Source organism: Melanostigma gelatinosum (genome assembly GCF_949748355.1).
Source record: "Melanostigma gelatinosum genome assembly, chromosome: 18".
In the NCBI taxonomy this organism is placed as follows: domain Eukaryota; kingdom Metazoa; phylum Chordata; class Actinopteri; order Perciformes; family Zoarcidae; genus Melanostigma; species Melanostigma gelatinosum.
Genome location: NC_136651.1, coordinates 19,470,732 through 19,498,231, shown reverse-complemented (window position 1 = coordinate 19,498,231; position 27,500 = coordinate 19,470,732). Strand labels below are relative to the sequence as shown.

The window sequence follows — 27,500 nt, the reverse complement described above, 5'->3', positions numbered from 1 at the left end:
GATGAAACTGATGAGAAAACTGTAAAAAATTCCAAAATGGTCCCCTGTTCAAAAACGTTCCTCACTTTCCAAAAATGTCCCCTCTCCCAAAACGTTCTTAATTTTCCAAAATGTTCCCCTCTTTCAAAAGCTACTTTCCAAAAATGCCTTTTTCCATTGTCTCAAATGTCTTAATTGTCTGGATTCTCTGTGAGAGGAGGAGCACGTATCCCTTACGCTTACTGTTATTAATTACAAAGAAATACCTGCAAAATGACATTCCCATCAGCCTCAGCTGCGGTCTATGTGTTTAGTGCTAATTATGAAATGTTAGCATGCTAACACGCTAAACTGATATGGTAAATGTAATAAGTATTACCTGCTAAGCATCAGCATGTTAGCATTGCCATTCTGAGCATGTTAGCATGCTGATGTTAGCTTTTAGCGCAAAGCGCCGCTGTGTCGAAGTTACCCCAAGTCTGTGTGGTGATTTAGCCACATTTCCATCGCCAAAGCATGTCAGAGTCTCCCTGATAAAGATTTCCTTCTCTGTCTCTGTCTCTCAGTGCCTCTACCACCGACCTGTCCGGCGGGTTTGACTCGGGCGGCAGCTACCTGAGGAAGAGTCCGGACCAGTACAGCTCTAGGGGCAGCATGGAGAGCCTGGACCCCCCTCAGTCCTCCCAGCTTCACTCCGGAGCTCAGCACCACCACCCACTGGGCCACCACACCCACAGCGGACCCCACCCGGCCTACTCCTCCTGCCACCAGCTGTCCTCTGCCAGGTCCATACAAACAAACACCTCAGCAACATCTGTTGTGTCTCGTCTAACTGAGCACAAACCTGCTAGCCTAGCTTCATCACAAGAGAACAACTCCAAAGACGTCTGATTGATGGCGTTGTATCTTGCTTATTGATCATCTGTCGAAATATAAATGTAAAAAGGATACATTGTGGTTTTAGCAGCAGTTAGTGTTGAAGTTATTTGTTGAGTGCACACGCCGTTTCAAAAGACAAGTCCTCATGGTAGGGGGGCGGTTTTAGCTCTGTCCGAGATGGACTGTTCTACCGCATTTTCACCAACCCGCCAGAAACTAGAGAGGAGCATAAGAGCTTTATTTAGTACCATGCATGGTGATATAAGGTGGGAAATGCTCATTTCAGGCTCTAATCAACTCAACATGCTCTTTTTGGGTTTTCCATTAGTGAAAGTTGTGGATAGTACTTGGCACTATCCACAACTTCTCCTCACTCGGTCAAGGTTTCAAGCGAGCTCAGACAACACTAGAAGGTGGAGTTAAAACACTGCAGGCCACTGATTGGTCAGACAGAATCGTCACCAGCGCCATAAGGGAATCCATGTTTAAAGAGAACTGCACAAACCCACCATTTTTGAATAGCCAAGCTACCGTCAATTGAGCCCGCACTTTTTGAGACCGCACTTTTTTAAAATCAGTTGACCCATATTTTTAAAAATTGCAGCCCACAAAACTGGGTTTTTGAGTTGAGTCGAGCCAGCCGAACCATGCAGTGGAAATGCGACATATGTGTTGTCCTTTTGAACGCACCATAGTTAGTTTGATGAGCCATTTACCAGGGTGTGTCCTTCACAGCTTCAAAAATATCAATGTCATGATATATGAAATCTCTTGTCATGTTCCAGGTCCTCCAACAGCATCGACCACCTCCACAGCAAACGAGACTCTGCCTACTCCTCGTTCTCCACTAGCTCCAGTATCCCAGAGTACCTTGCCTCCAACCCGTCCTTTAGCCCGGAGCGCTCCTACTCGCTGGAGACCGTCCCTCAGAGAGAAGGAGAAAGTGCTGAGATGCAGCAGGCTGACGTATGTTACGGCCGGACGGTTTACGAAGCCCAGCAGGGCCTATCTCAAGAGCACGAGCTGAGCTCCGCCTCCACCGCTTCGCTACGCAACAGCGATTCCAGAGGCGGAGGAGGGGCGAGGCCGGGGCTAAACCGCGATCTGCAAGGTGACGGTTCTGCTTTAGGAATGGCTTTCGGGTAATGTAACTATAATGTGATGACGTCATTGTTTTTCTTTTGTACTATTGGCTCCAGGTTCAGTGGGTGGGGTCTGTTACCGTGGCAGCAGCAGTAGCGGCAGCAGCAGCGGCGGCACAAACAGACACAGCGTGGGTCCAATGTGGGGCCCATCAGCCAGCCGCAGCTCCTACGAGAGCCTGAAGGGGGTGCCGGCTCCACCGAGGCGCAGCGACAGCTACGCAGCCATCAGGAACCACGAGAGACCCAACTCCTGGTCCAGTCTGGAGCATGCCCGCTCACTACGGTGAGTAGGGTCTGTCAAATCAGGGTGAATCTTGATTGTCATCCAAGAATACACCCTGATTGGACAATGAGAATAGTGATGAGGATTTGTTACCATCAAGAGCACAAAGTCCGCTTTCAGTCGAGCTTGTGTTCCAAAGTATTTTAAACTTGAAGACAAGCCAACATGAAAATGGGGTTCTCGGTATGAACTACTTACCAGAAAACTCGAAACACCTCATTATTTATTATTTAGTTCTCTTGTTTATGAACGAGGTGTATGGCTATGGCACGTGTTATTCTTAAAAGCTAAGAATTAGCGGTTCTTATATCTTTGTTAAAGTGACCAGTTGGTCAAGTTTTAGCAAGTACAGTGATAGAAACATATTGTATGTAACAGACTAATAATAACAACCTCTGTTATATGTTATAAAATACAAAATACACGGTGGAGCAGAGGATGGACCACACTGCAATGCAATACAATATCATATGACATACAATGCGACATAGTATGCTATGATAAAATATAATACAACACAATATACTACGCTATGATAGAATGTTTTATGTTATGCTACAATACAGTAACAATACAAGATGATATGATACGATATGGCACAATATGCCTTGATGCAATACAATATGCTCAACGATACGATACGTTACGCAACAATAAGAGATGCTATGCTACAGTGCACTGTGCTATGAAATGACATGATAGATACAATGTGCTACTAAATGCTGTGATGAAAATAAATACGATTCAATTCTAAATGATACAATACAATGTGCTATATTACAAAATCATCCACGACAATACAACACAATATGATATGAAACCGTACGGTATAGTACGATACCATGTGATTCAAAACCGTTTGGATTAAAACAATGGAGTTTGAATTGTTGTTGTAAAATATGATGTATTTGTGTAAAATGAAATGTACACAAATCACATTATTCAATCGAATGTTCTTTTTACTCAGGTCTCTGCAGAAAGGTTCCTGGCATCACTCCAGTGGCCCTGTGGCCTCAAGTGCAGGTACATTACATTTACATTTTACGGATCCAAATATACCATTCTATTCTGCTCTACCAATTAAAGTTGTAACTGTAGGTTCCTAAAGAGCCCAAAGTTTACCGATAGAGGACCAGTACATTTATAGAAAACAATGCCTCAATATACAACAGGCAATATGTCTATAATATTATATATATGCTATCATCATCCTCTGCATTACTTACAAGCACTGCCATCATTGCATCATGACTGTGCTTTCAGCTAAAGGCTCGTACGGCACCGAGGGCCAGCTCCACACAGTGATAGAGAAGAGTCCAGAGAGCAGCCCCACCACAAAGCCCCGCCAGGGTGGAGGCTTTCCCCAGCCCCCTTCCCCTACTGGGCCCTCTTCCAGACTTGCCGGCCCCATCCCTCAGTCTGGCCGGCTCATTCTGCCCACGGGCGTGTACCCCGTCCCCCAGCTTGAGCCCCACTACGCACAGATGCCCAGCGCCAGCCATGGGCCGGACTCCTCGGGAGTCTACCCAGCCCTGGCCAAGGAGAGCGGCCGACAGCAGCAGCAGCTGCTGCACGGCGACGGAGGGAGAGAGGAAGGGGCGACGGAGAGGCGGAGAGATGGAAGGATGTCAGCTACAGAAAACGGATACCAAAACAACATTCCTTCTTCACTATACCCCTATTCCTCTTCTTCAGCATCTGCCTCGACACAGCTCAGGCCTCAAGCACACGAGGCAGACAGGTGACTTTTATGCTGATATTTCAACCAACAGCTGTATTTGCAGTGTCATCACTCTCGACCAGTGCCTTTAAAAAATAATCGGAGCTGAAGTTCGTTGAAGTATGTTCTTAAAAGTTATAATTTTCATCAAAATATGGCTAAATGAACAACTTTGAGGTGTCTAGATGTTGTGGGGCGTCTCAGTCTGTGTCCTACACCGTGACAGCTGATAATCATACGTATCTGGTTCTAGCATTAACTTGTCACGGAGCTGTAAAAAATAGTTGACATTGGCCCTTAGCGCTAACTCAGTATTTTGCTTTTATCAGGCCTCAACAGGAAAAGTGTAACTCTGAAATCGACACACACCACATGAAAACTGGTGGAGAGGAATCGGAGGACCAGACAGGGGCCCAAAGGCCTCCAAACTACGAGGGACCTCACAGTCAGAGCTTCCAAGGGTCCCATATTCAGACAAGCCAGAGAACCCACAGCCAAGTGTTACAGGAACAGAACCAGGATTTCCATATTGCCCACATCCAATCGACTGCTGAATTCAGGCCTCCATCCTCACAAGAGCGGAGGGAGCCCTGCACACCTGTCCAGTCCAGGAGCAGGTACACAGGGATGACTGTTGTGTGACATGTTGAAATCATTTCTGGTTATGAATTCACGACGGTTTGATATTTCTGATTCTGTCCTTGCACTTTGTGAACCTCCGTTAGAACGCATTTAGCAACTCCACAAAAATATCTCATGACTTGTAATTTGCGTCCTGCTCAGTCGGCATTGTGAGGCTTCCAGCAGTAGAGTCCCTGTCTGCTCTGTGGCGTTCCTCTTCCGAGAACTTGTGCTGCTGTGAGGCTGAAGTGACCATCGAGACATTTCTTGTGATATTGGGCAACACAAATAAACTTAACTTCACTTCGTGGCATAGTAAAGCAACTGCTGACCTTGCAGTCCTTTGCCATGTCAGAGTCCTTCATAGCTCAGTCATCCGCCGGTTAAAGTCCTTTAGCAGGACAGAACCCTCCAACTGGTCAGAGTGGTTCAAGGTGATCCAAGAGAGGCTTCCAGATTTACATTTTTTGTGCAGAAAACAACAGCATGGTAAAGGATTGTGACAGCCAATCAAGCACTTTTTTTTTGTTGCCTTTACGTAATGCTACTGGCCCGTGTCCAAGACAACACAGACTCGTTATTTTATGACAATAGCTTTGCAGAAAACAAGAGACAACAAAAGCCTCATCTGCTGCTGCTCCAGACAAGTGCCGAACCCAACGCCTTTCACCAGAAAATGCTGAGACTGGTCAACCTTTCGCTATTAGACGATAGCCAATTAATTTGAAACAACTGTAGAGGAGGTTGGTTTGACATTAGCATCACGCTGCTGGCCCCAGCAAACAGACACATCCACAACAACACAAACTCTATTTGGACAGAAAACTAATTTCCATCTGTAATAGCAGCTTCCTGACAGTGAATGATTGGTTAGTTCATACAATGGTTGGATGTATTGTATGTATCAGGAGAAGTCTGTTGATGGCATTGATGATTTCCCCTCCTTTACTGACTAAATGTCCTCCATTTTCTCCCCCTCCCTTCCTCCATTCAGATCAATGGACCAGGCCAGCATTCATTCAGAACCAATGGCGTCCTCCATGCTTCCCCAGGGACAAGTACCTCCTACCCAGTTACCCGTTCACCCTCAGCCTCAGGCTCTGTATTCCTCCGCCTCCCAGCCTCATCCCCGTCACCTCAGTGACTCAGCAGCTCTGCAGTACCAGCACTGCGACCACAGAGAGCGGGACAAAGACAGAGAACACCCACTGACCCGTCTGGAGATCGCCCTTGCTGAGGTTCAGCGATGCGCCAGCCCCAACAGTGTCATCTCTACCAGTAGCCATGGCAACAGCAGCTTTGTCGATGGCAGCCAGGGACCTGTCCGCAGCCTCTCTGTCCTGGAGAAGGTCAGTTGTTTCGAGCGTCGGGAGCGCATCGGAAAGCAGCGCAGTCACAGCACTATCAAGGCACCAGACAAAGTGAGGGTAACTGAAACCAAACTTTGTTTGGGGTCACCATGTTTTTTTGATGATTCAACTGAGAAGCAAACAATAAACTGTCAGTAATTTGTATTGTGCGTAATAAGCACCACTCAAAAGGAAAATGAGTTTGTATGGATTTTTTGACTCACCTCACAAGATTTGACTCATCCCAAATTTGCCTCCTAAATTTGAAAGTCTTGAGCCTTGTTGGCTGTGATCCCGCTTCACTGCTTTATTTTTTTTGATTTTGAATCAGATGACTGAGAAAGGCCGCAGCTCCCCCTGTGGAGCAGATGACCTCAGGACCATGCTGGAGAGAAGCAATAGCAGGACCAAAGCCCACAGGACCATGAGCTACAGAGGAGGTAGCAGGGAACACATGAAATACAGGTAGAAGGGTTGTGGGTAATTGATACAACTTTAATTTCTCCAGAAATGTTGGTATGATACTAACTGTATTTATCACAATTTCAGCGTATATGGCCACATTTTATTTGTATCCAAGTTGTTTGTGTTCCAAATTGTTTTACAGCATTAAAAACATGCATTAAATATTTATCTCGTGTATTGCAACATTTTGTGTCTGAAGTCCTTTCAGATTAGCTCTAGTCAGATTGGGGGACATTAACTGGACTAAACTCCTTGTCAAAAGGTAGTTACATTTCTGTGTTGTGTTCAGGGGCCCAGCAGATCCCAGTTCTGCTCTCCAGAGGAGCCGTAGCACCTTCAATCTGGACGAATCCAGGGAGGGTGAAAGCAGAACAGAGTTTCCCCGGACACAGGACATCCAAGAGATGTTGGGCTCCATGCAGGACACGTCCCTCAACAGGTCAGTCTTCCCACCGATCAGTGATCCTTCTGCAAGTCAGCGTCCTCAAACAGGTCAGAGTCCTCCAACAGGTCAGGGCCCTTCCACAGGTCAGAGTCATCAACAGGTCAGATTCTTTTAACTGGTCCGAGTCATCAAATAGGTCCGAGTCCTGCAGTTCACCGTCCACCAACAGGTCGGAATCCTTGCATAGGTCTCCAAACAGGTCCGATTACTCCAGGTCAGAGTACTTCAGCATGTCAGAGTCCTCCAACAGGTCAGAGTCTTCAAACCGGTCAGAGTCCTCCAGGTCCAACAAGTCACAGTTCTTACAGGTCCGAGTGTTTAAACAGCCCAGACTCCCCGAGGTCAGGGCTCTTTCACAGGTCATACTCTTCAAACAAGTCAGAGTCCTCCAGGTCACATTCCTCCAACAGGTCAAAGTACTTCACCAGGTCACAGTTCTTCAGCAGGTATAAGTTATTTAGCAGGTCAGAGTCTTCTAACAGGTCAGATTCCTTCAACAAGTCAGAGTCTTTCAACAGGTCAGAGTCCTCCAACAGATCAGCATCTTTCAACAGGTTAGGCTACAGCCACGCTAATATGTTTCCGTTTAAAACCGGGGTTTTAAAACAAAAACGATCTCCGTCCACACGGGCGTTTCAGCATTGTTTGCGAAATGATTTCCGTCTCTACTAGCAAGCCTGAAAACGAATCTCACATGACTATTCACATACAATGGGCATGCGGGTGCCGGTGTAAACAGGAAGTAGATTGGTTGCTTCGTTACAGAAAATACGACTATGAATACGAGTATTATCGTAGTCTTTCATAATGGAAGGTAATGCTTGATATTTAAGATCTTCCTCTATAATCTTCTTCTATTTACTTAAACAGACAAATTTCGTGAAAAGTTTTAGAAGTTTTATTTTTCGAACATAGTTACAGCGCTGCGGATCTTTCTCTCACACACACCCACGTGTGTCTCAAATTAGCTTTAAATTGAACATTTTCAAATCAAAGTTTACTAGATTATGGGTCAATAAATTTGGTGAACACACTTCTCTCTCGTTTCCTCGGTTTCGTTGTTATCTGTGACACTCGTAGCTCTGCTGGTGGCTGAAGTCCCTGTCATACTGGAGAGCATTTATGCTTTTGTTTGATACCAGTTTCTGTGTAGACTTCACAATAGTTGTGCGGTCACGTGATAGGGGCATGACGAATCAGGAAAGGACACGTCGTGACTGCTAAGACCCAATCAAGTAGCGAACGCGGGTGTCTACGTCATCGTTTTAAAGCTTATGTGGTTATGCCGTCCACACTAAGTGACCCTGGAGTTTTCATACTTATCCGTCTTCGGGAGCGTTTGTAAACGTATCCGTTTTCGGTGCTCTAAAACTCCGGCCTAGTGTGAACGCTCAGTGTAAACGTAGCAAAAGATATGCATTTTAAAATGGAAACATAGTAATGTGGACATGGCCTCAGTGTCTTGAGTTTCTCTGAGCCACCTTGACAATGGAAACTTGTCTCTTACCAGATCTTACAGGGACTCTTTGAAAGACGCCCAGTCCAAGGTCCTGCAGTCCACCTCCTTCAGAAGGAGAGATCTCAGCTCATCAATCAGCCCTTCGCCTCCTGCAGCTCCTGCTCCCTTCTCCTCCTCCAGCAGCCCCCAGACTCCACCTGTCACGGCCAAGCACCAGGCCTTGGAGAAAAAAGGCCCAAAAACCATGCCCAAACCACAGGGCATTGTTATCACGCCACAGTCGCCGCCACCGGTCACTTCCCTTCACACCCCGAAGGAGCGTCACGTGGTCAGCCCGGAGACTCGAGGCCCGAGCCCACCAGCCCTCCCCACTGTCCCACCAGTTGGACCTCCTGCGCTGATGCGGATCTGTGGCCGCAAGCGTCTGACGGGCGACCAGAAGAAGCGATCATACTCAGAGCCAGAGAACATGAACGAGGTCGGAGTTACAGATGCAGAGACTGCTGCCCTCTTCAGGCGTGGAGGAGGTAAATACACTTTAATGCAGAATGCAGTTCTAAAAACACCTGTAGCCCGAGACACCTCACCTTGCAAGTCAATATTGCAAATGTCACAATGAAGCACTAATCAAAAGTACTTTGGTCGTACGGCACATTTCGAAGACACAACTAAATAAAACTAATCTAATTAGTCTTGACATGTAATAATAACTGAATTATTTTGTGGAAAATGGCTAGCTAACCTAAAACCCACCTCATTAATTATGTGGGATAAATGTGGAGACAGGCATAGAGATACATCTGTTGTTCTGTTAGCCACTTAGCTAGCTGTTGTCTTGTTTCACATCTTAGTTTAATGGAATTGCCCCATTTCAATTGAGTTTATCTAAATGAAAGTGAAAAGGGGCAGCTAGTCCCAAAAACACATCTTGACGAGTTTGACAGGTTTTTAGCCTGAAAAGGACTCCAGCTAGCTCCAGCTAGCTTGCTGCTAATGTTGAGCAGAATATGCCTTATAGAATGAATTTAGCAAAATACAAGCGGAGCAAACTTTGCTGGTTAAGAAGTAATTACTGGATGACAGTGAATCATTTAATTTGTTTACAGAAATTACTTTGAAAGGCTGACTTTGCTCCAGAGTTGATATCAGCAGCATGCTAGCTGTAGCGGTAGTTTTATGCGGTAGTTTTATGCTCACTACAGCTAGGTTTTGGGAGAATAAGGCTGAAGTATTAAAAAATATTAAGTAGCAAACCTAGCATCACATTCTAAGAAATATTTCTTTAGTCTCCCCATACTTTGATCTTATACTTTCGGATTCAAATCAAAAAGTTTGCCAGTGTTTTATTTACGAAACGTTCTTGTATAACTGCTTTATGTTGACAACATTAAACATTGATGCATTTGAGAAGCTTATATTTTAAACCAAAAAATTGTATCGTAGAAAAACTATTGTTTTGGTATTGGTACAGAATCTGGGGTTTACTTCTGGCAACGGTATTGGAACTGTTGCAAAGACATCCCAGCCTTAAGTGGAACCAATGCTTTTTTAATATATTTGACTGGAAGCTTTTTCCTCTTCCACGTTGTGGAATGACAATATTGTGACCGTTGGGTATCTGTTATGGCACATCACAAACATCTAGAGTCTGTGTGTGGCTGAGCAAGGGCTTTGACCCTGATCTCCCTGTCTATCAGAGACCAGCGTGGCAGACCGGCGGAAGATGTTTGAGCTTGTGGCAAGTCGTTTCGGGGGCGGGGCTCTGCAAAGCGCTACGTCAAGGCCCGACTTGCGTCAGCTTCAGCACGATGCTCTGGCTGAATACATGGAGAGGAAGAGAAGCGTGAAAAGAGACAAGGGAGGGCAGAGGAGTGGACTGAGGCCCCGTAGTGCATATCTACAGCCTGAAGACTATACAGGTGGGTGGAAGAAGGGAAGAAAAGGGATGAGGGGTGACCATTTGATGGGTGGATGATGGATAAATGGGAGGTAAATAGAATATTTAAGTGATAGACAAAGTGAAACAAATAGATCAATCACGTCCTTCCTTTTTTCTTCTCTCTTCCTTTTTCTGTTCATCCCCTTCGTCTCTCTCTCTCTCTCTTTCCCCTCCTCTCCTTCCTCCTCTCTTTCCTTCTCTTCTCTCCAGTCTCCTCCTCTCACTCAGACACACTCAGTCTATCCTCCAGCTCCAGCCTGCTCTCCCTCCAGGACTCCGGTGCAGATCGAATCTTCTCCTTCGGCGAGAGGCGTCTCTGCTCCACCATCCCTACTGGAGCCGACCAGCGGAGCCTCCAGTCCAACCTCTTCTACCCGGGCACGGTGACCATTCCAAGGGCTCCGGCTCACCAGCCTCCTGGGTAACAAAAACAGACTACAGCTGCATCGAACACAGATTTTTGTGTGGCTTTAGGGATGGCAATTTTGGTCTGTCAGTTGGTCGCTCCAGCACTTTTGTCCAGACCAATATATATACATATATATATATATGTATATATATATATATATATAATTTAGTGCTGGGCAACGATTAAAATATTTAATGCCGATTAATCGCATGGATTTTTTGCGATTAATCGCGATTAATCGCATTGTTATGGCAAAGTTCAACAATGAATTATAAAGTAGTGTATTGCGCACTTTTATTTTAAAAGTACTGCTATATGAACAAAAGGGCAATAACATTTGGTTCACGAGATGCAGGTAGCATGTTTCATACTTAATGTGAATATAATTCATACTTTGTTGGCATCTTATTCTGAAAACCGGATGTTCGTCTGAAGAAACCGGATGTTGTCTCACGTTAATCTTTCCGCTAACTTTCAAAGTCCTTCGCTCGCTCCCGATCTGTGCCGTTTAAATGTGTTTACGGTGAATGTCAGCATATAGGTGCACTAACATGTAAGTGTCTGCTGAGTTGACCACGGAGATCAGAGTGTCTGCTGACTTTACCGCAGCGATGTCCAGTAGTCTCCAGGGAGAGCAGCGGAAGTCGCCTTTTCTCTACGGCAACCCTGAAGGGACATCATATCTCTAATACAAAATGATAAACATGAGACAGTCTGACTACAGGATGTTTGCTGGCTTTTATCCCACTGTTCTTGTCATCCTCTTGTTGTTATGTATATGTATTGTCTCTTGTCTTTCAATTTAAAAAAATAAAAAAATAAAAAATTATAATTATAATAAATTTTAAAAATGCGTTAACGCGCGATAAAATAATTGTCTGCGTTAATTAATGAATGCGTTAACGCGAAATTAACGCGTTTACTTGCCCAGCACGAATATAAATATACGGTTTGCCATTCAAATTTGTACAAGCATTCATTGTCCCCAGAGGATGAAACCTAATGGTGACTTTGGTCACCAGTAGTTTAAAGTTTGCAGTTATCCAGTGACAAAACTCAACATTTAGTGACTATTCGATGGATTGTCATGAAATTTGGCACAGAAATTCACACTCCCCACAAGATGAATTTTAATACCTTACATTTACATTTGAATATTACATTATTACAATTCAATAACTCCTTCCTTGTTTCTACTTCCAGTGCTCCATCTCCTGAGCCCAAGGCCCAGATCCTCCAGGATATCAACCGTGAAGCAGGGCTCAGCAGAGAGAGTCAGTCCTCCAGCAGACACCTGGGCCTGGACCCCCTACAGCTGGCCTCGGGGCCTCAACTCAACCTGGGACTGTCCATGCAGCTCAACGGGGCTCTGCAGAGGGCCGGGTCAGCTCGGATGTCGGCTTCCGCTGAGGACCTCCTGGAGAGATCCGAGGAGAGACAAATGACTCCTCAACACCACCGCTCCCGCTCCTCCCCCACAGTAGAGAGACTGAGACAGGTAACACTGCACTCCTGCAAGGAGCTCACATTTTAGTTGATATTGTTAGTTGATATTGTTGTTGCCCAAAATGAATGAATTTACTTTGGATTGTATGACACAGTTTGCTTTATTTTGTGTTGTTGTTTAGTCATTTTGTTGCAAGTGAGGAGGAACAAAATAGATTATATAATCAAGAAATGAAATGATCAGAATTTGAAATGAGTTGGTTAATGTGAGTGGTTGGTGATAGTTCCTGTTTTACGTGGTACCCGGTAGTTTGTGCAGACAGTAACCTAGGAACTGGATAACAACATGTAATAACCCAAGATGGTGACTTTAGCCTGCAGGATATACTGTATATATGTGTATATATGTATATATAATATGTAATCGAAGACAAACAAAATCCTCTTTACTTCTCATAACGGCAATGTAAAAAGTTATATTCGACATAACATTTTAAACAGACATTCACGGCTCTCTCTGATTACCATTTAGTTTGATGGCATTTTGCCGTTGAGGGACATTTGGCCCTCAGTCTCACAGGAAATACCCAGAGTCCTCAGAGTTTCCTGTGAGGAGCCAGGGAGCCGGGGACGGCTGCTGGGCGCCGTCCGATGCGCACGATAGCAAAGATAACACACACATACATACATCTACACAGTCCTTAAAGGAATGCAGTAAAGGATGAATTTGCCTTTTATCTCCGCCAGTGATCAGAGCAGGCGGTGTCACATAAACATCATTACACTTCAGTCAGACAAACAGACAGTCTTACTTTAAACAGTAGATTTCACCACAGGGTCCTACAGTCCTGCTTTCACAGCACTGATATTTTTAAGTTGAGCAGCTGGCAGAGAATTTGAACTGCGTTAAATAAAAAAAAGCTCTTTTGCTGTATTTTAGCACACTTGGTTGATGTAATACTCTGTGTATTCTGTGATGGAGAGGGGCAGTGTGAAGTTGAGTTCCTTTTTAATGGGAAATGTTGAACTATGTTTGATTACACAGACATGTTCAAGCTGAAACAGCTCCAACTCAATTCAGTGGTGAAGCAGCAGACTTGTGATAAGGTCTCTGGACAGACTTGTGATGATGCCGCAGTCTAGATCTACTGCAACCACGAGAGGTCCATGAGCATACAGTCATCAATGAGCACAAAACATATCAGGCTGATCGTTCTAGTGGTATGCAAGATTAGCTGTGGACAGACAGACACACGCACACATATACACACACAATCGGTTGAACACATGATCTCCCCACAGGCTTACACCTAGCGGAGATAACGTTAATAACAATGTAAACTGGTACTTGTTACTGTGCAATTCTACAAATTATAGATAGTAAGGTTTCCAAGAATAAATGAATATTGGGGCATCTGGTTCCCTGATGCTTAAGACTCATCCCATATGACTGCAACATCCCTTCAGTCCATGTCATCCCCCTACTTCTCACTGCATTTCCTGTCTGTATCTCTACTGTTACTTTCAAATAATGAAATTCTCCAAAGAATATCCCATGTTTACATGGATGTCTCTTAGCTTTACCTGTTGGTAAGATTCAAGCAATTCCGCAAAGGAAATTCCCCTGGAAGTCAACTGCTCACAACTTTTTGTTGTCATTATTTAGAAATGATCCCTCCCATTAATAAAGCATGACCATGATACCTATATTATTATAGCTTACAGGGGAGTAAATAAGGACAAAAAAACGGCGACAGTACAGATGATATTGTTGATTTGTGTGTCTCAGGTGCACTATATTACTTTCATGATAACTATCACATTGTTATCTCAATATCAATGCCGTTAAAGTTGTTGAAGTATTCAAATTTACGTGATAAAAAGTCAAATTCATCTTCATCTCATTGAGACAAATAGTTGTGTTTTTGATATAAAATGCTTTAAAAAGCACACTGTACATCTCAGTACACCAGAACAGATGTAGGTCAGACTGAACTTGTAGGATTGTGTGACAATCATCGACTGTATATAAGAAGAGGACGTAGTCGTCAGGATGTCACCCATTGATTTGTGATCTGCTGTTTTTGAAGCCTCGAGTTCGGCATTTTGACCGTCGCCATCTTGTTTTTTTGCAACCAGTGAATGGAAATGACCATATTTGGACTGCGGAGGAATGACATATATGTCTCTGGTAGCTGTAGCGACTTGTCAATGAGAAGTTAGACACGCCCTAAACGCATACTCCTCTTAATGGTCTATTTAACTCTAAATGGACCATAACTTACTAAATGAACATCATGCTGTATTGAAGAAGACTTGAAACTAGAGATTGAGACCATAAACTCATGTTTACAATGTTTACTGAGGTAATAAATCAAATGAGAAGTAGGGTCATTTCCTCATAGACTTCTATACAATCTGACTTATTTTTGCAATGGGAGGAACCGCCCCCTGCTGGCAATTAGAGAAAATGCAAGTTTGAGACACTTCCACATTGGCTTCATGTTCCCGAACCGGAGGTTTCCGCCTGGTCACGCTGAAAGAAGATTAGCTCAAACTGATACAGCATGAGGATAAACAGCAGCAGTGGAGCTCTCTTCCTAAAAGACTGAACTTTGTCTGTGTGTGTGTTGCAGGACTCCCCTCCAGGTGACGTCGGGATGTTTGGGGCCTTTGTCTCTGACCCTGGTCGCCGCTCTCTGGCCGAGGACAGGTACGTCACATCTCCGTTCAGATTCACGGGATCGTGTGTCGAAAATGGCTGTCGGTTCAAATCCCAGAGCAGGTTTTTTCCCCCGTGAGCTCTCAGTCATTCATCTGTCCCATCTGTCGTCTCATTTATCATGTTTCTCAGTTCAGGTCAGAACACTTAAATTTGCATATATATGACAAGTGGAAAATGTAGGTAGATGTTAGAACAAAAGACAAACAATTATACACCAAGACTAAACGCCTCTTCAGTAGAGGGGCATCATCTGTTCTCACAGATGTCAGTCTGATGATTCGTTTGTGTTGTTTTGTTTTATAAAATGAAATGCAAGAGTGAGAAGAGGGAGTGTAGGGAGAGGAGAGGAGGAGAAGAGGAAAGGAAATGAAGCAGGAGGCTAAAGAAGGAGAAATACATGGGAGAGGGAACGAAAAGATGGGATAACAGAGGGAATGTAAGGATTGGGTGAAGAGAGAGAAAGTCTCAAATTGAATTCCAGGCAGCTTTGCAACAGAAGGTGGAAGGAGGGCTCTTTTGGTATGAAAGGAGAAGAAGATAGGAAGAGGAGAGGAGGGAGGAGGGTAAGAAAGGAGGCGAAGGAGTCAGGGGTTCAGATGTTATTAAAGAAAGAAGGAGAGAAGGCGTTCAGAGGAGTGAAAGAGTTCAGTGGGAGGAGGAGAGAAAGGCAGGAGTGAGGTAGAGGAGCGAAGAAGAGGAGTCAAAGAAGGGAGGAACTGAGGAATTTCAGGAAGCAGAGAGAAGTCACTGGCACAGAGACAGAAAAACAAACAAAATACCGACTCCGGTCCACGGGGAATTATTCACTTAAAACTCTCAAAACTGTTTGCTCTCAAAATGTGAAGGTCAGATGTCGCTTCAGGAATTCTGTGTGCATGTTTACACAGATCTCTCTGGTGTCTGACATTATAACCAGGAACATGAATGCACCACTACTGGTTCCTGAGCACTGACCTGTAACAATCATTCGATCTCTGAACAATCTGAGACTGTAAAACAAGAATATGTACAATCTAAAACACAACATATAGGAAGGCCCATTAAACAGTGTTTTAACTACAAATGACATGTACTTTATATTTTTGTTGTTAATTGTACAAATCATCCTTCAGTTTTTAATTTTCCCCCCTTCTATGCAGGCAGTGTAAAGTCTTGCTTGTGTCAAAATCTAAATGATCATCCTTTCCCAGAATTGCCTCCTCCTCCATAAGCCACAAAGATTAAAAGCAATACCATTGGCATTATTAGTTTTCCTCAAATATTTTTCTCTGTGGCATTATTGTTTTGGATTTTATAATATTGCTGTTTTTGTCTAAACTTGTCGTAATTTAAGTAGTACTAATTCAATTAAATGCACTTCTCTCTGACACAGCCATAATTTATGACTGTCTGACATGTTCCTTCCTTTCTTTCATCCTTTCTTCATCTGTCTGTCTCTCAGACCTGCACAAGTCGAGCTATCAGGTGGCCTCTTCTCTCCTCAATACTCCCAAAACAGTCAGAACACTGTCCAGCCTGCAGGACCTTCACAAGGTGAGCAAAATTTAAAAATTGTTGTGGTCTCCTCTTCGTTGAAAGGAAATCATGTGCAGACAAGTTCACTTCAGCCAAGATTGTTTTCCTTATCTGGCTTTTTCATTTTGAGCTATCATCAATGTTTAGAATTATTTAGTGAGTAGATTTACAGCACAATTGTTTAATAATCCCATTAGGCCACACACAAAGGAAATACAGTTTGATGTTTAGTGTGGCATCACACTGTCATTATCTGGGATTGGTCTCAGGTCACTTGGCCTAGTTTACATTTTGTGGGACCCATGGAATCCTACTTTGGTTCTTTAACTCCTCTCTGACCCTTCCTTGTGTTATGATCCTAGACCCAGGCCCCTCCCACACACCCGTCACTCGTAGGGAGCGACAGAGGAACAGCGAGCGCCCGCGGACCCACAGCACTTCCACCTTGGCGGCCTCCGTTGGACTGCCCTGCCCCCTCTCCCCACTTGGGACCCAGGACAGAGGCAGCGCTGGGTGGCATGCTGCCGAGAGGCTGAGCCAGGCCAACCTGGATGCCATCACCTTCCCAGGCACCCCGCAACCCGGGACAGGTGCTGGTGATAACAGTAACATTACTGCCCACAATGAAACTCTGGTGACGGACAGACAGACAAGACACAGTTTGAGTGACGCCAGCATATTAGAAGACACCGCAAAGGACACGTATCGAGGGAGAGCCTCCAGTTTAGAGATGATAGGAGGGTATTCTGCGGAAAACGGCAAACAGGTTTTGCCAGCGACGCCAGCACATTTTCAGCGTGCATCCCCACCAAACAGGAAGGACAGCAGGTGCATCGCGTCGTCTCCTCCCCCATCCTCCCGTCCGTCCATTCCCCAGCACCTGTCGTCTCTTCGGATCTCCGAGTCGAGTTTCATTGACCAGCAGCACCCACTAGAATCCTTGATAGGAATATCACGGGAGGACTATGACGAGGTCTTCCTCCAAGATCCTCCGTCAACTCCTCCGCCAATCAAAGAGACAAACATATTGGAGGACTTCCCTCCTCCTCCTTCTCCTCCTCCTCCTCCCCTCGAAATGGAGCAGGAAGCTGCTGTGGGAAGGTTTGTTTTACACCTTTTTCATTTTTCAGAATTGGAATATTATCATTTTGGACCTTTTCTGATTTTCTACTGGCTCTTTCTCTTTTTCCATTTCACTGTTCTCTTTGCTGTGTTCAGTCCTAGCATGGAGGTGTCAAACACCTCCACCATTCCCAACAGGAAGTCATCCCTCCACTCCCCTCCAATGTCTCCTTCCTCCTATGTCTATCCTTCGCCTGTGCCCATCCTCCTTCCTTCCATGAAGTCACAGCTCTCCACCATAGCCTCCATCACCACATCTACCACAACCGATGACACCCTAGGTCTTGAGTACCAGCCCCTACCCAAGAGGGAAAAGACATCTGAAGAGTTACGAGTGGAGGCACTGGCCCGGCAGCTGGTGGGTACCTTGTGTCAGTCGTTGATTTGAAAAAAGGTTGCTGTACCTAGTTCTAATTATACCTTTGTTGTTGTGCCTTTGTACTTTGTTATTACGCTTCCTTTGCCTTGGTACTTTCTTGTGAGACTATTTTTGTCTTTGTAAAGAGTTTACACTATGCCTTAGTTGTTGTTCCAAGTTCTGACTTTTTTGTTCTAATTCTGACTCTGTCATCACACTTCTAACTTTAATTGTGTTTAATTGTGTTCCTAGTTTGTACCTAGTTCTGATTCTACATTTGTCATATACCAATTCCTGACTCTACCTTTGTTGTTGTACCTAATCCTGACTCTACCTTTGTTGTTGTACCTAATCCTGACTCTACCTTTGTCGTTGTACCTAGTCCTGACTCTACCTTTGTCGTTGTACCTAGTCTTGACTACCTTTGTCGTTGTACCTAGTCTTGACTCTACCTTTGTCGTTGTACCTAGTCCTGACTCTACCTTTGTCGTTGTACCTAGTCCTGACTCTACCTTTGTCGTTGTACCTAGTCTTGACTACCTTTGTCGTTGTACCTAGTCTTGACTCTACCTTTGTCGTTGTACCTAGTCTTGACTACCTTTGTCGTTGTACCTAGTCTTGACTCTACCTTTGTTGTTGTACCTAGTCCTGACTCTACCTTTGTCGTTGTACCTAGTCCTGACTCTACCTTTGTCGTTGTACCTAGTCTTGACTACCTTTGTCGTTGTACCTAGTCTTGACTCTACCTTTGTTGTTGTACCTAGTCCTGACTCTACCTTTGTCGTTGTACCTAGTCTTGACTCTACCTTTGTCGTTGTACCTAGGCTTGACTCTACCTTTGTCGTTGTACCTAGTCCTGACTCTACCTTTGTCGTTGTACCTAGTCTTGACTACCTTTGTCGTTGTACCTAGTCTTGACTCTACCTTTGTTGTTGTACCTAGTCTTGACTCTGACTTTGTCATTGAACCCAATTTCAACTATACTTGTTGTATATTTGTTGTTGTTGTAACCAGATCTAACTCCTACTCTGTTGTCAAACATACTTTGATTCTTCCTTTTTCATTGTATCCAGCTGTTGCAGGACAGTTCTCTGGTGCCTCTACTGGAAACCTGGGGGAGTAAATCCACTGTCGAGCTTATGGAGGAGATCTTTCCGAACAGCAGATTGGTTGGACAACCACCATGGCAACGTAGGGGCAGTAGCCGATTTGACTACAGGTAATTCTGTCATGTTTCGTCTCTGAATAATCATCATTTTCAGTGATATTTTAAATATGCTAAGATACTGAGATTTAGAAGAAACAAAACACTCCTCTTTTGTATAAATATTCTAATTTATTTCCCTGCAAACATTGACCTCAAAGAAGGAGTTATTTTCAATGAAATACTCTTTGCGCTCCTGGTTTAACAGTGCTGGTTTGTTTGTGATGTGGACGGAAAGACGAATTTCCCAACTTCACTCAAAATCTCTGAAGATTAATACTGCAGTCATTCCCTTCCCCTACTTAGTAAAAACAACAGGGGAATGCAGGATAGTGGATTTACAGATGATGAATTACAACAAGAGAATGCACATCACAGACTGAACGCTGTAGGAGGATCACACTGGATTTCCTGAAGTCTTTTATGTAACACAAGGATAAAGACCTTCATGTTGAGTGTGTTTATTCCCAAGACCAAAATTGCAGAAAGTCACCGAAGGATAAGATAAATGGTTGGGGAAAAAGACCTGTAAACCAACATTTGTCATTCTTGTTGTGTTTGCTGACAGTCTCCTTCTCCTATCTGCTGCTGACACAGAGAAGAAACATCACAAACATCTGCTGTCCCTGCACATTGTGGCCTTTAAAGTCAGCAACCTCTTGAATGTGTTTTGGTGTGTTGGTGAACATGATGTTCAGAGAAGGAATGACACAAAGGCGTGCGATCATCAATTTAGTGGCATCATTTCTCTGTTATATATGGTGCCGTCTAGTCGGTTGTTTTTGCTTTGACCCTTGACCTTGGTTAAACGCATTCTGCAGTACGGCTTTTTGTATCGTTGCCCTCCATGTGCGAGTTGGATGCAGTTGGAACAAATGTTTTCTTTTGTTACTGTTGTCTGAAGACGAGTGTCACGCTCAGTGTATTTCCAGAAACTAAAATCAGTCACATATGCTTTTGGTTCAGAAAATATAGTCAGACATGGAGATGAGAAAGCTAAATATAGTTAGTTTTGTGGCTATGTTGCCAAGCCATGGCATAGGTGATACTTTACGTTTAACGTTGGCTGAAGGAAGGTGATGTCCCCACTAACCAAGGGAACAGTCGTCAATGAACAGACCACCTGATGTGTTTGAAGTGCTGGCGGTCTGGAACCAGTCTAGAGTGATCATGTCAAAGTATGATTTCCTGTTGACTGAGTGTTGAGGTTAGACTGTGTTGGCGTTGTCGGCCAGGACAGGAGAGACCAGACAAACCTAATCGATGTTTCTCAACAGAAGAGTGGGGAGAGATTGTCCAACCACAGTTCTCTTTCATTGAACTACACAGATGAATCAGGGTAGAACTGTGGACTCATAAAAAAACAGCACTGGTCTTAGTGGTGATAAAAAAAAGCGACTGCTAAAATGACTGACTGTAATGTAATGTAAGGTAAGGCCCACTGGTTAAAGGCTTTAAACGTCTACGTGATTAAAAAAGGCTGACGTCTCTGTTCAGAGGACAAATGTCTTACAATAGCGTATGACTGTTTGTTCTTTCTCTCAATTCCACACTGACCCGATACATATCAGTGTGACAGGTGGAGATATGGCTTCCTGCAGGCTAAACAGCTAAACAATGCTGACACCTAGCTGCCAGAGTTGGTATAACAGGATGCACTGAACCTGTGAACTCATTGTATGAAAGTAGTCAAACTCTAAACAATATTAAACAGTAAATCACGTAAAACACTGTCAATGTGTCACACATACAATGACAGGAAAAAACAGCAACATACCTTATTTCTATCGTAGTCATTACATTTTGAGCATTTCTTTTTGCTTGGATTCTGTTGCTCCTTTTCTGTGAATTTGTTTGTTTCTCACTGTGTTTTACTTGTTTCTGTTTTCATTGTGCCAGTTATCTCACCCTTCTTCTAAAACACAAGAATGACAGATCGTGAGGAAATGCCATCAGAAATCTTTCGGGCTTTAAATAATGTTGTTCCCTTCCAAGGATCCAAGATGGCGTCTGTGATCCTGGTCAGAGCACAGCGACGTATCTGCATGAGGAAGAGAAAGACCTCAGCACCAGGAAGGTAAAAAAGGGATTCCTTATTAAAGTCTTTCTATCATTATTATTATTATTATATTATTATTCATAGTAATAATAATTTAGTTGTAACGTAATTCCCCTTGCCTTGTGTTTTGATGCTTTTAATGGTTTTATGTGAAGCACTTTGAATTACCTTGTTGTTGAAATGTGCTATACAAATAAACTTGCCTTGCCTTGCCTTGCCTTCTCACCCTGTTTGCCAGGTGGAGCTGTGTGAGGCTCTGAGGCGCAGCGTGGCGGCTCTGCGGCAGGAGAAGGAGGTGCTGTGCGAGGAGCAGCGATGTCACCAGGCGCTGGGGGCCAGCATCGAAACACTGGTGCAGGAACGCCTGAAGACCAACGAGAGGGACAAGTACAGCGTGTTCATCGGTACGACGTTCATTCGTACTCAGGGGCCACGGCTCCCATGGGGCTTTGGATGATGTTGCTGCAGCATAGACAGAACTGAGACGTTGACCTGCTTGTGTTTGCAGGAGACCTGGAGAGGATCGTGAACCTGCTGCTGTCGCTCTGCAGCCGGCTGTCGAGGATCGACAGATCCCTGTTGGCTCTGGAGAGAGGGGAGCTGACGCAGGAGGACACAGCAGGCGAGAGGGTGAGACAGGACAGGATCTACCCGTCTGACACTCTGTTTACCTGCCCATCCAGCTGTAGCTGGGTTTAAGGTCCCCTGTGACCCCATACAAATCTGCCATGTCTGTAAAATATGAAATATTCTAGGTATTATAAATACTCACCACAAAGTCCCAATAATGGTATCTAACGTTCAACATGTTCCTTTTAGCATCCTTCCATGTGTATGTGGTTACATACTAACATTAGTCATCTTGGTGTAACATGTTAAGATTAAGTTTGTTGACATGTTATCCTGCTGTCATCATTCAGCTCAGGAATTTCGTCATTGGGGTTCATCCTCTGAGGAACATGTCTGTGCATTTTTCCCAGCACATATTGAGCCAACATGCACAGCACAGGACCCTGAAACTGAAGCAGCTAATTGGAATTTAACCATCATTCATTTACCTGTGCCAGGTTCATTACCGGTGCCAACCTCACATTCTGAAAAATTAAGCCAATGCGGAAGTGCCTCAAACTTGCATTCTCTCTACTGACCACCAGGGGGCGACTCCTCTGGTTGTATAGAAGTCTATGAGAAAATGACTCGACTTCTCTCTTGATTTATTCCCTCAGTAAACATTGTAAACATGAGTTTATGATCTCAATCTCTAGTTTCAAGTCTTCTTCAATGCAGCATGATGTTCATTTAGTACATTATGGTCCATTTAGAGTCAAAAACGGGGTATGCTTTAGGGCGGGGCTACCGTGTGAGTGACAGGTATATGAGTCTCTATGTCACTCCTCTACAGTCCAAATATGGTCACTTCCATTCACTGGTTGCAAATATCCAAGATGGCTTCCGTTTGTGCTCCATTTGGATGTTGACATGCACAGCTTAAAGTATCAGTGATAAACAAGATTGTTTTCAAGCTGACACACATTTTGTCTTCTCCTCCCGCTCAGGAGTCCCTCCTTCACAAACGTTCTCTGCTCCTCGGACAAACCGAAGACGCCCGGGAGCTGAAGGAGAATCTGGACCGGCGGCAGCGCGTGGTCCACACCATCCTGTCCGGCTACCTCGCCGAGCTGCAGCTCCTGGACTACCGGCGCTTCGTCAGCACCAAACCCTCCCTGCTGATCCGCCAGCGGCGCGTCGACGACTTCATACGGCAGGGGGAGGAGCAGCTAGCGCGTCTGGCCGAGAGCCTGCCGCTGGAGCGGCAGGCCTCATCGAGCCCCGCCCAGTGCCCTTCGCTTCTTCCGCCCTCTGTGATTCCAGGCCCCGCCCACTTTGTCAAGTCCACCACTGTGACGTCACTGTGATGTCACGGACAGGTTGCGATTGCGAGTGGCAGCGAAGGACGGGAAAGACAAGAGGCTCCCTAAAAGCTCGAGTGATGCTCTAAACTGAAGGAGCTTTACGTGGAGGAGGAGCCTGAAACCAGCTCCGTTCACACTGAAACAACTATGCAGACTTCGCACAATGTCATTCTATTCACACGTGTACTGTACGTTACACCTCATTTGAACCTGCGCTGAGTGGACTAAACCGACTGCTGCCAACACTTCTAATGACCTTCTGCTCTGAATGGTGATTTTTAAGGGCCATCGTGGTTTTCAGGTCGTAAGTTCATCGTCAAATACTACAAAAAGACAATTCCAGTGTTATGGATACTTTTCTGCAGTTTTCCACCTTATACTTCATTTTTTTTTGTTTGCTCTCAATATCTAAATATCCCTCTCTGTAAAGACAAAAGCGGCGATTTAAAGCTGTAAATGTAAATTTCAGCTTTAATTTGTGCTCCATTTTCCAGATAGATTGGAAAGCCAGAGGACCTCGATGTTCTCAGCTCCGGAGGAGTTTAATCATACTGAGCACAATCCTGGTCAGACAGGTTAGACAGCAGCCCCAATTAAAAGTCAAAGGATAGACTTTTTTTCCCCCGATCACTCTGGAGTTGTCCTTTAGCAACCCTGACGGTGCCTTCAGGAACCTCTAACATTCAGACGTTCTTCCAGAAACTCTTTATTTCTCATGACAAGACGAAGGGAGCAGGTGTATTAAACCTCCCAAAGACAAAATACTACGTCCTCTTTAGAATAAGATATTATCTTGTCAAACTCTTTAGAGATTTTCACGAGACCAGTTCAGCTTTCGCACACGTTAAAACTCAATAAATCAACACCAAAATTGCAGGGACGCAGTTTCTAATTTACGACTACAAAAATAATCAAAACTCTCAGAACGTGACTGAAGAAGTCACATGATACTGTAACACTACTGTCACTGCTGTCTGTCTGCAGCTCGCAGCACTTTTGTTTCTACTGTAGCAGCTTGACTTCTGTTTGCTGCAGACTTTACACTGAATGATCAACATTGCTCTACTTGTGATGTGATGAAACATTGGATGTCAAACAATGGAGAAGTTTAGATTCCAAAGACTTTTTTCACAGGATGAATCGTTTGCAGACATCAACTTGGTTTTGATTTTGAGGTTTTGTTTGTTCCAAAAATCAATTTTTCTTTCTTCCCTTTATTTAAAGTTTATTTTACAACCGCAACCATTACCTTCACTTACGAATAATCTCTGTTAGTTTTGGGTTAGCGGGCAGATATTACCTCCAAAAACGTGAAGAGCAAACACCCCGATATACTGTACCAACAGATATCTAATTTATTATGACATGAAACAGAAAGAAAATGAAGACAACTAAGCAATCGTTGACGTTGCTGATAAATGTGCTGTCAATCACTGGGTTCATTAAACGGACGAGTTATGTCATTATGGTTAAACGCCCGCACAGTTCTGGATTCAGATCAAGTTTTCCAGGTTCCAATAAACATACATCTTCCCAGTAACAAGCTGTCTCACACCTTTTTCTGATCACATTTTCATTAGGTTTCATTCGTCCTCCTCTGTGAGATAAAACAGTGGCTGGTTCTTTAGTCTTCTGAGGAAGTCATTGTACTGTACTCCCATAAAGCTGGGGGGGGGGGGGGGGGGGGGGCTGTAGAATAACAATGATTCAAAGCGAAGCAGTGGAGGCAGAAAGTTTCATGACACAGGCTTTCTCTTCTACATTTCAAAGCCAATCAGTGATGACCCTGATGACATCATTGACATGGTTATTTCCCCAGACTTCTCCTCCAGAGCTCCGCCTCCACACTAGATATTATGCACCGGTTTCCACAGGCTCATGACGAGTAAGCTCATCTTTACGTGTGAAAAGAGTTGATTGCCCCTTTAATCTTATTAAACTTTCCACTTCGTGGATTATTAATTGCTGGAATCAGAACATGTTTTTTACTGTGGTTCTGAAAATCCGCCATTGCACTTTTCCTCTCGCGCACCCCCTAGAGGCAGCTCGCGCACCCCCAGGGGTGCGCGCACCCCACTTTGGGAATCCCTGCTCTAGAGCACCTTTTGAATATTCTCCGTGTGCCATACTCTCTGAACACGTCCGCACACAGTGCACGTCATGTCCTCATCCATAACCCGCGTTATGCAGTCCATTATGGTTCGTTCTTGTCACTCAGAGGCACGACACAATATCTCAAGACATTTTATCGTTGAATGAAATTCAATGTTCGCTTTATGAAAGAGGGACAATTAAATAGGAAACAGCTCCATGTTTTTTTGCAAAAATAAATGTATTTTGTAAATTAACTTTGTGTCTCCAAATTGTGTTACACACACACACCCAATTTGATTAATATGTCTATGACTCCATTCATGGGATTAAGCATGCAGGTGTTGGATATTGTGTAGTCTGAACTCTAGCAAAGAAGCTAAAATCAATATTCTAACATTGATAATGTCTCAGATGGCATTGTGTCATGTGAAAGCAGTTTAAAGTGTCTTTCTGCTCACGGTTTGGATTTTCTGGACCTGCACCTTTACTGTTCTGCTTCACTCTCACTGCTCTCACAGCCATGTTTCTGGCTGCGTTCTGTCTTCAGTGGAAAAAGCTCAAATGATCAACTGCACACCAGCTGCTCATCAGTAAACGGCAGACAGAGACGAGGAGAAGATGACGGACATGTTGGACTCTGATTCATCGCGGTCAACATATCGAATGAAATGGTGCTCATACACCAGTGTTGTGTTTCCAGCTGGTCTCATCTGCTCCCTCTGTGCAGTGTGAAGTGACAATTATAGCAAAAAACAAACAAACAACATGCCTAGAAAGCTCAGCCAAAGCATTGTCAGGTCACAAAACATTCTAAATCAATTATTTTGGATCATATTGTAAAACATTTCCACACTCGGCGTTCAGATGAAACACATGGAAGAAGATGGATTACATTTCTTTATTTTTTATTGCTCATAGAAAATATTACTTCAATGAATCTTAATGTAGCTGCAGAGATTGTTAAACACAAATCGTGTGCAATATTCTCGTGAGGTTGGTTTTGACCAAGTGCAGGAGTGAAAAACTGAAACATTTCTCCCCAGGAGAGTCGGACCGCGTGGCTGTGGGTGAAGATGTCCGTCTGTCTTTTCTGTGATGGACGTCTCCTGTAGGATTGTTAAATAGAGACTCTAGCAAGAAACCGTCATATCTTTGAGGTACTTTGACTGTACTTGAGTATATAAGTACTTATACATTATAATCCAGCCATAATAATATGTATATGATTGTAAAATGGACCATTCTGCTTGCATAATAAGTACTTTTACTTTTGGTAAATCTATTTTGATGCTAATACTTTTGTACTTTTACTAAAGTAAGAGTTTGAATGCAGGTCAGTGCACACACACACACACACACACACACACACACACACACACACACACACACACACACACACACACACACACAAAATAGAGTGTTTGCACACTGACCAAAACACATTGTAGCTGCATTGACAAGATGTTGGACCAATTCTCTTCCAGAATATGAAAAAATACACCACAAAGTGGACCTGAGATGTGATGTTTCGGGTGAGTTTTATCTTTGAGGGTGAACATTTACAGTTAACCTATAAATGAATGGAGATGATGGGGTCATGTGGCTCTCGGTGGTCCGAGGTTCAAGTGGCTGCAGACTTTAGTGAACTTCTTCAGTAAGATGTACGTTTGTGTCTCTGTCTGTCCGCCTGCTGTCTGAAAAAAGGATTGTTGGTTAGAGTTGCATTTTGACATAAACATCTATTTCTTTGTTTTCATATAATGTTTTTTTTAATAAGTTTATAAACCTCCTTTAATCTGTGTGTCCACTCTCCCTATTCTTCTTGTTAAACCAAGAATATCTAGCCAGTGTCTATCAGGATCATTTCCAATATTGCAGTCTTGGGAAGCATTTACAAGTAAACTTGCTAAGACTTTATCAAACAATATGAAGGGAGAAAATTAAAAAATATATCTAAATCAAATATGTGAATCAGCTACTTAGATTTGATCTGCCAGCTGAAATATAAAGTACTGTTCATGAATGTTTGTGTCTTTTAATACTTATATACTTGTACATGTTTTACACTCGCAAAATCTTTTGCAGGTGTCTGTGAAGCGATTCAATACTTTGTTATTATTATTATAATTGTAAACATATTGTATTCACATTGATCAGAGCCTGCATATGCGATTATTGGACAGGTGTTGCTGTACATTTAGTTCCTGTCTCACAATATCACAGGAGAAATACATTGTACGTTCTACAGCTAGCGCCATTTAAACATCCGGGTAACCTGCAGGAATGCCGCAGGTAATGTGGGGATAAATACCTGAGGTGGGCGGAGCTTCGCTCCCCCGGACAGAAACCACTGGGCGACCTTTGAGACCAG

At 43.9% G+C, this 27,500-nt stretch overlaps 1 protein-coding gene across 1 annotated transcript in view; it reads left to right on the top strand.

Moving 5' to 3' along the window:
- shroom3 (shroom family member 3) overlaps positions 1–24,686 on the top strand; it is a 72,247-nt gene extending 47,561 nt beyond the window's left edge. The window contains exons 5-26 of the mRNA XM_079289103.1: positions 546–764; positions 1,644–1,969; positions 2,058–2,286; positions 3,254–3,309; positions 3,550–4,027; positions 4,336–4,623; positions 5,622–6,048; positions 6,308–6,441; positions 6,731–6,880; positions 8,397–8,872; positions 10,043–10,264; positions 10,495–10,705; positions 11,897–12,191; positions 14,776–14,852; positions 16,306–16,397; positions 16,742–17,480; positions 17,598–17,859; positions 18,933–19,078; positions 21,059–21,140; positions 21,361–21,526; positions 21,631–21,752; positions 22,679–24,686. Of these exons, the coding sequence (XP_079145229.1) occupies positions 546–764; positions 1,644–1,969; positions 2,058–2,286; positions 3,254–3,309; positions 3,550–4,027; positions 4,336–4,623; positions 5,622–6,048; positions 6,308–6,441; positions 6,731–6,880; positions 8,397–8,872; positions 10,043–10,264; positions 10,495–10,705; positions 11,897–12,191; positions 14,776–14,852; positions 16,306–16,397; positions 16,742–17,480; positions 17,598–17,859; positions 18,933–19,078; positions 21,059–21,140; positions 21,361–21,526; positions 21,631–21,752; positions 22,679–23,038 (5,557 nt within the window). The 3' untranslated portion in view covers positions 23,039–24,686. The remainder of the gene's footprint in view (positions 1–545; positions 765–1,643; positions 1,970–2,057; positions 2,287–3,253; positions 3,310–3,549; positions 4,028–4,335; positions 4,624–5,621; positions 6,049–6,307; positions 6,442–6,730; positions 6,881–8,396; positions 8,873–10,042; positions 10,265–10,494; positions 10,706–11,896; positions 12,192–14,775; positions 14,853–16,305; positions 16,398–16,741; positions 17,481–17,597; positions 17,860–18,932; positions 19,079–21,058; positions 21,141–21,360; positions 21,527–21,630; positions 21,753–22,678) is intronic.
- The last annotated feature ends 2,814 nt before the right edge of the window (positions 24,687–27,500 follow it).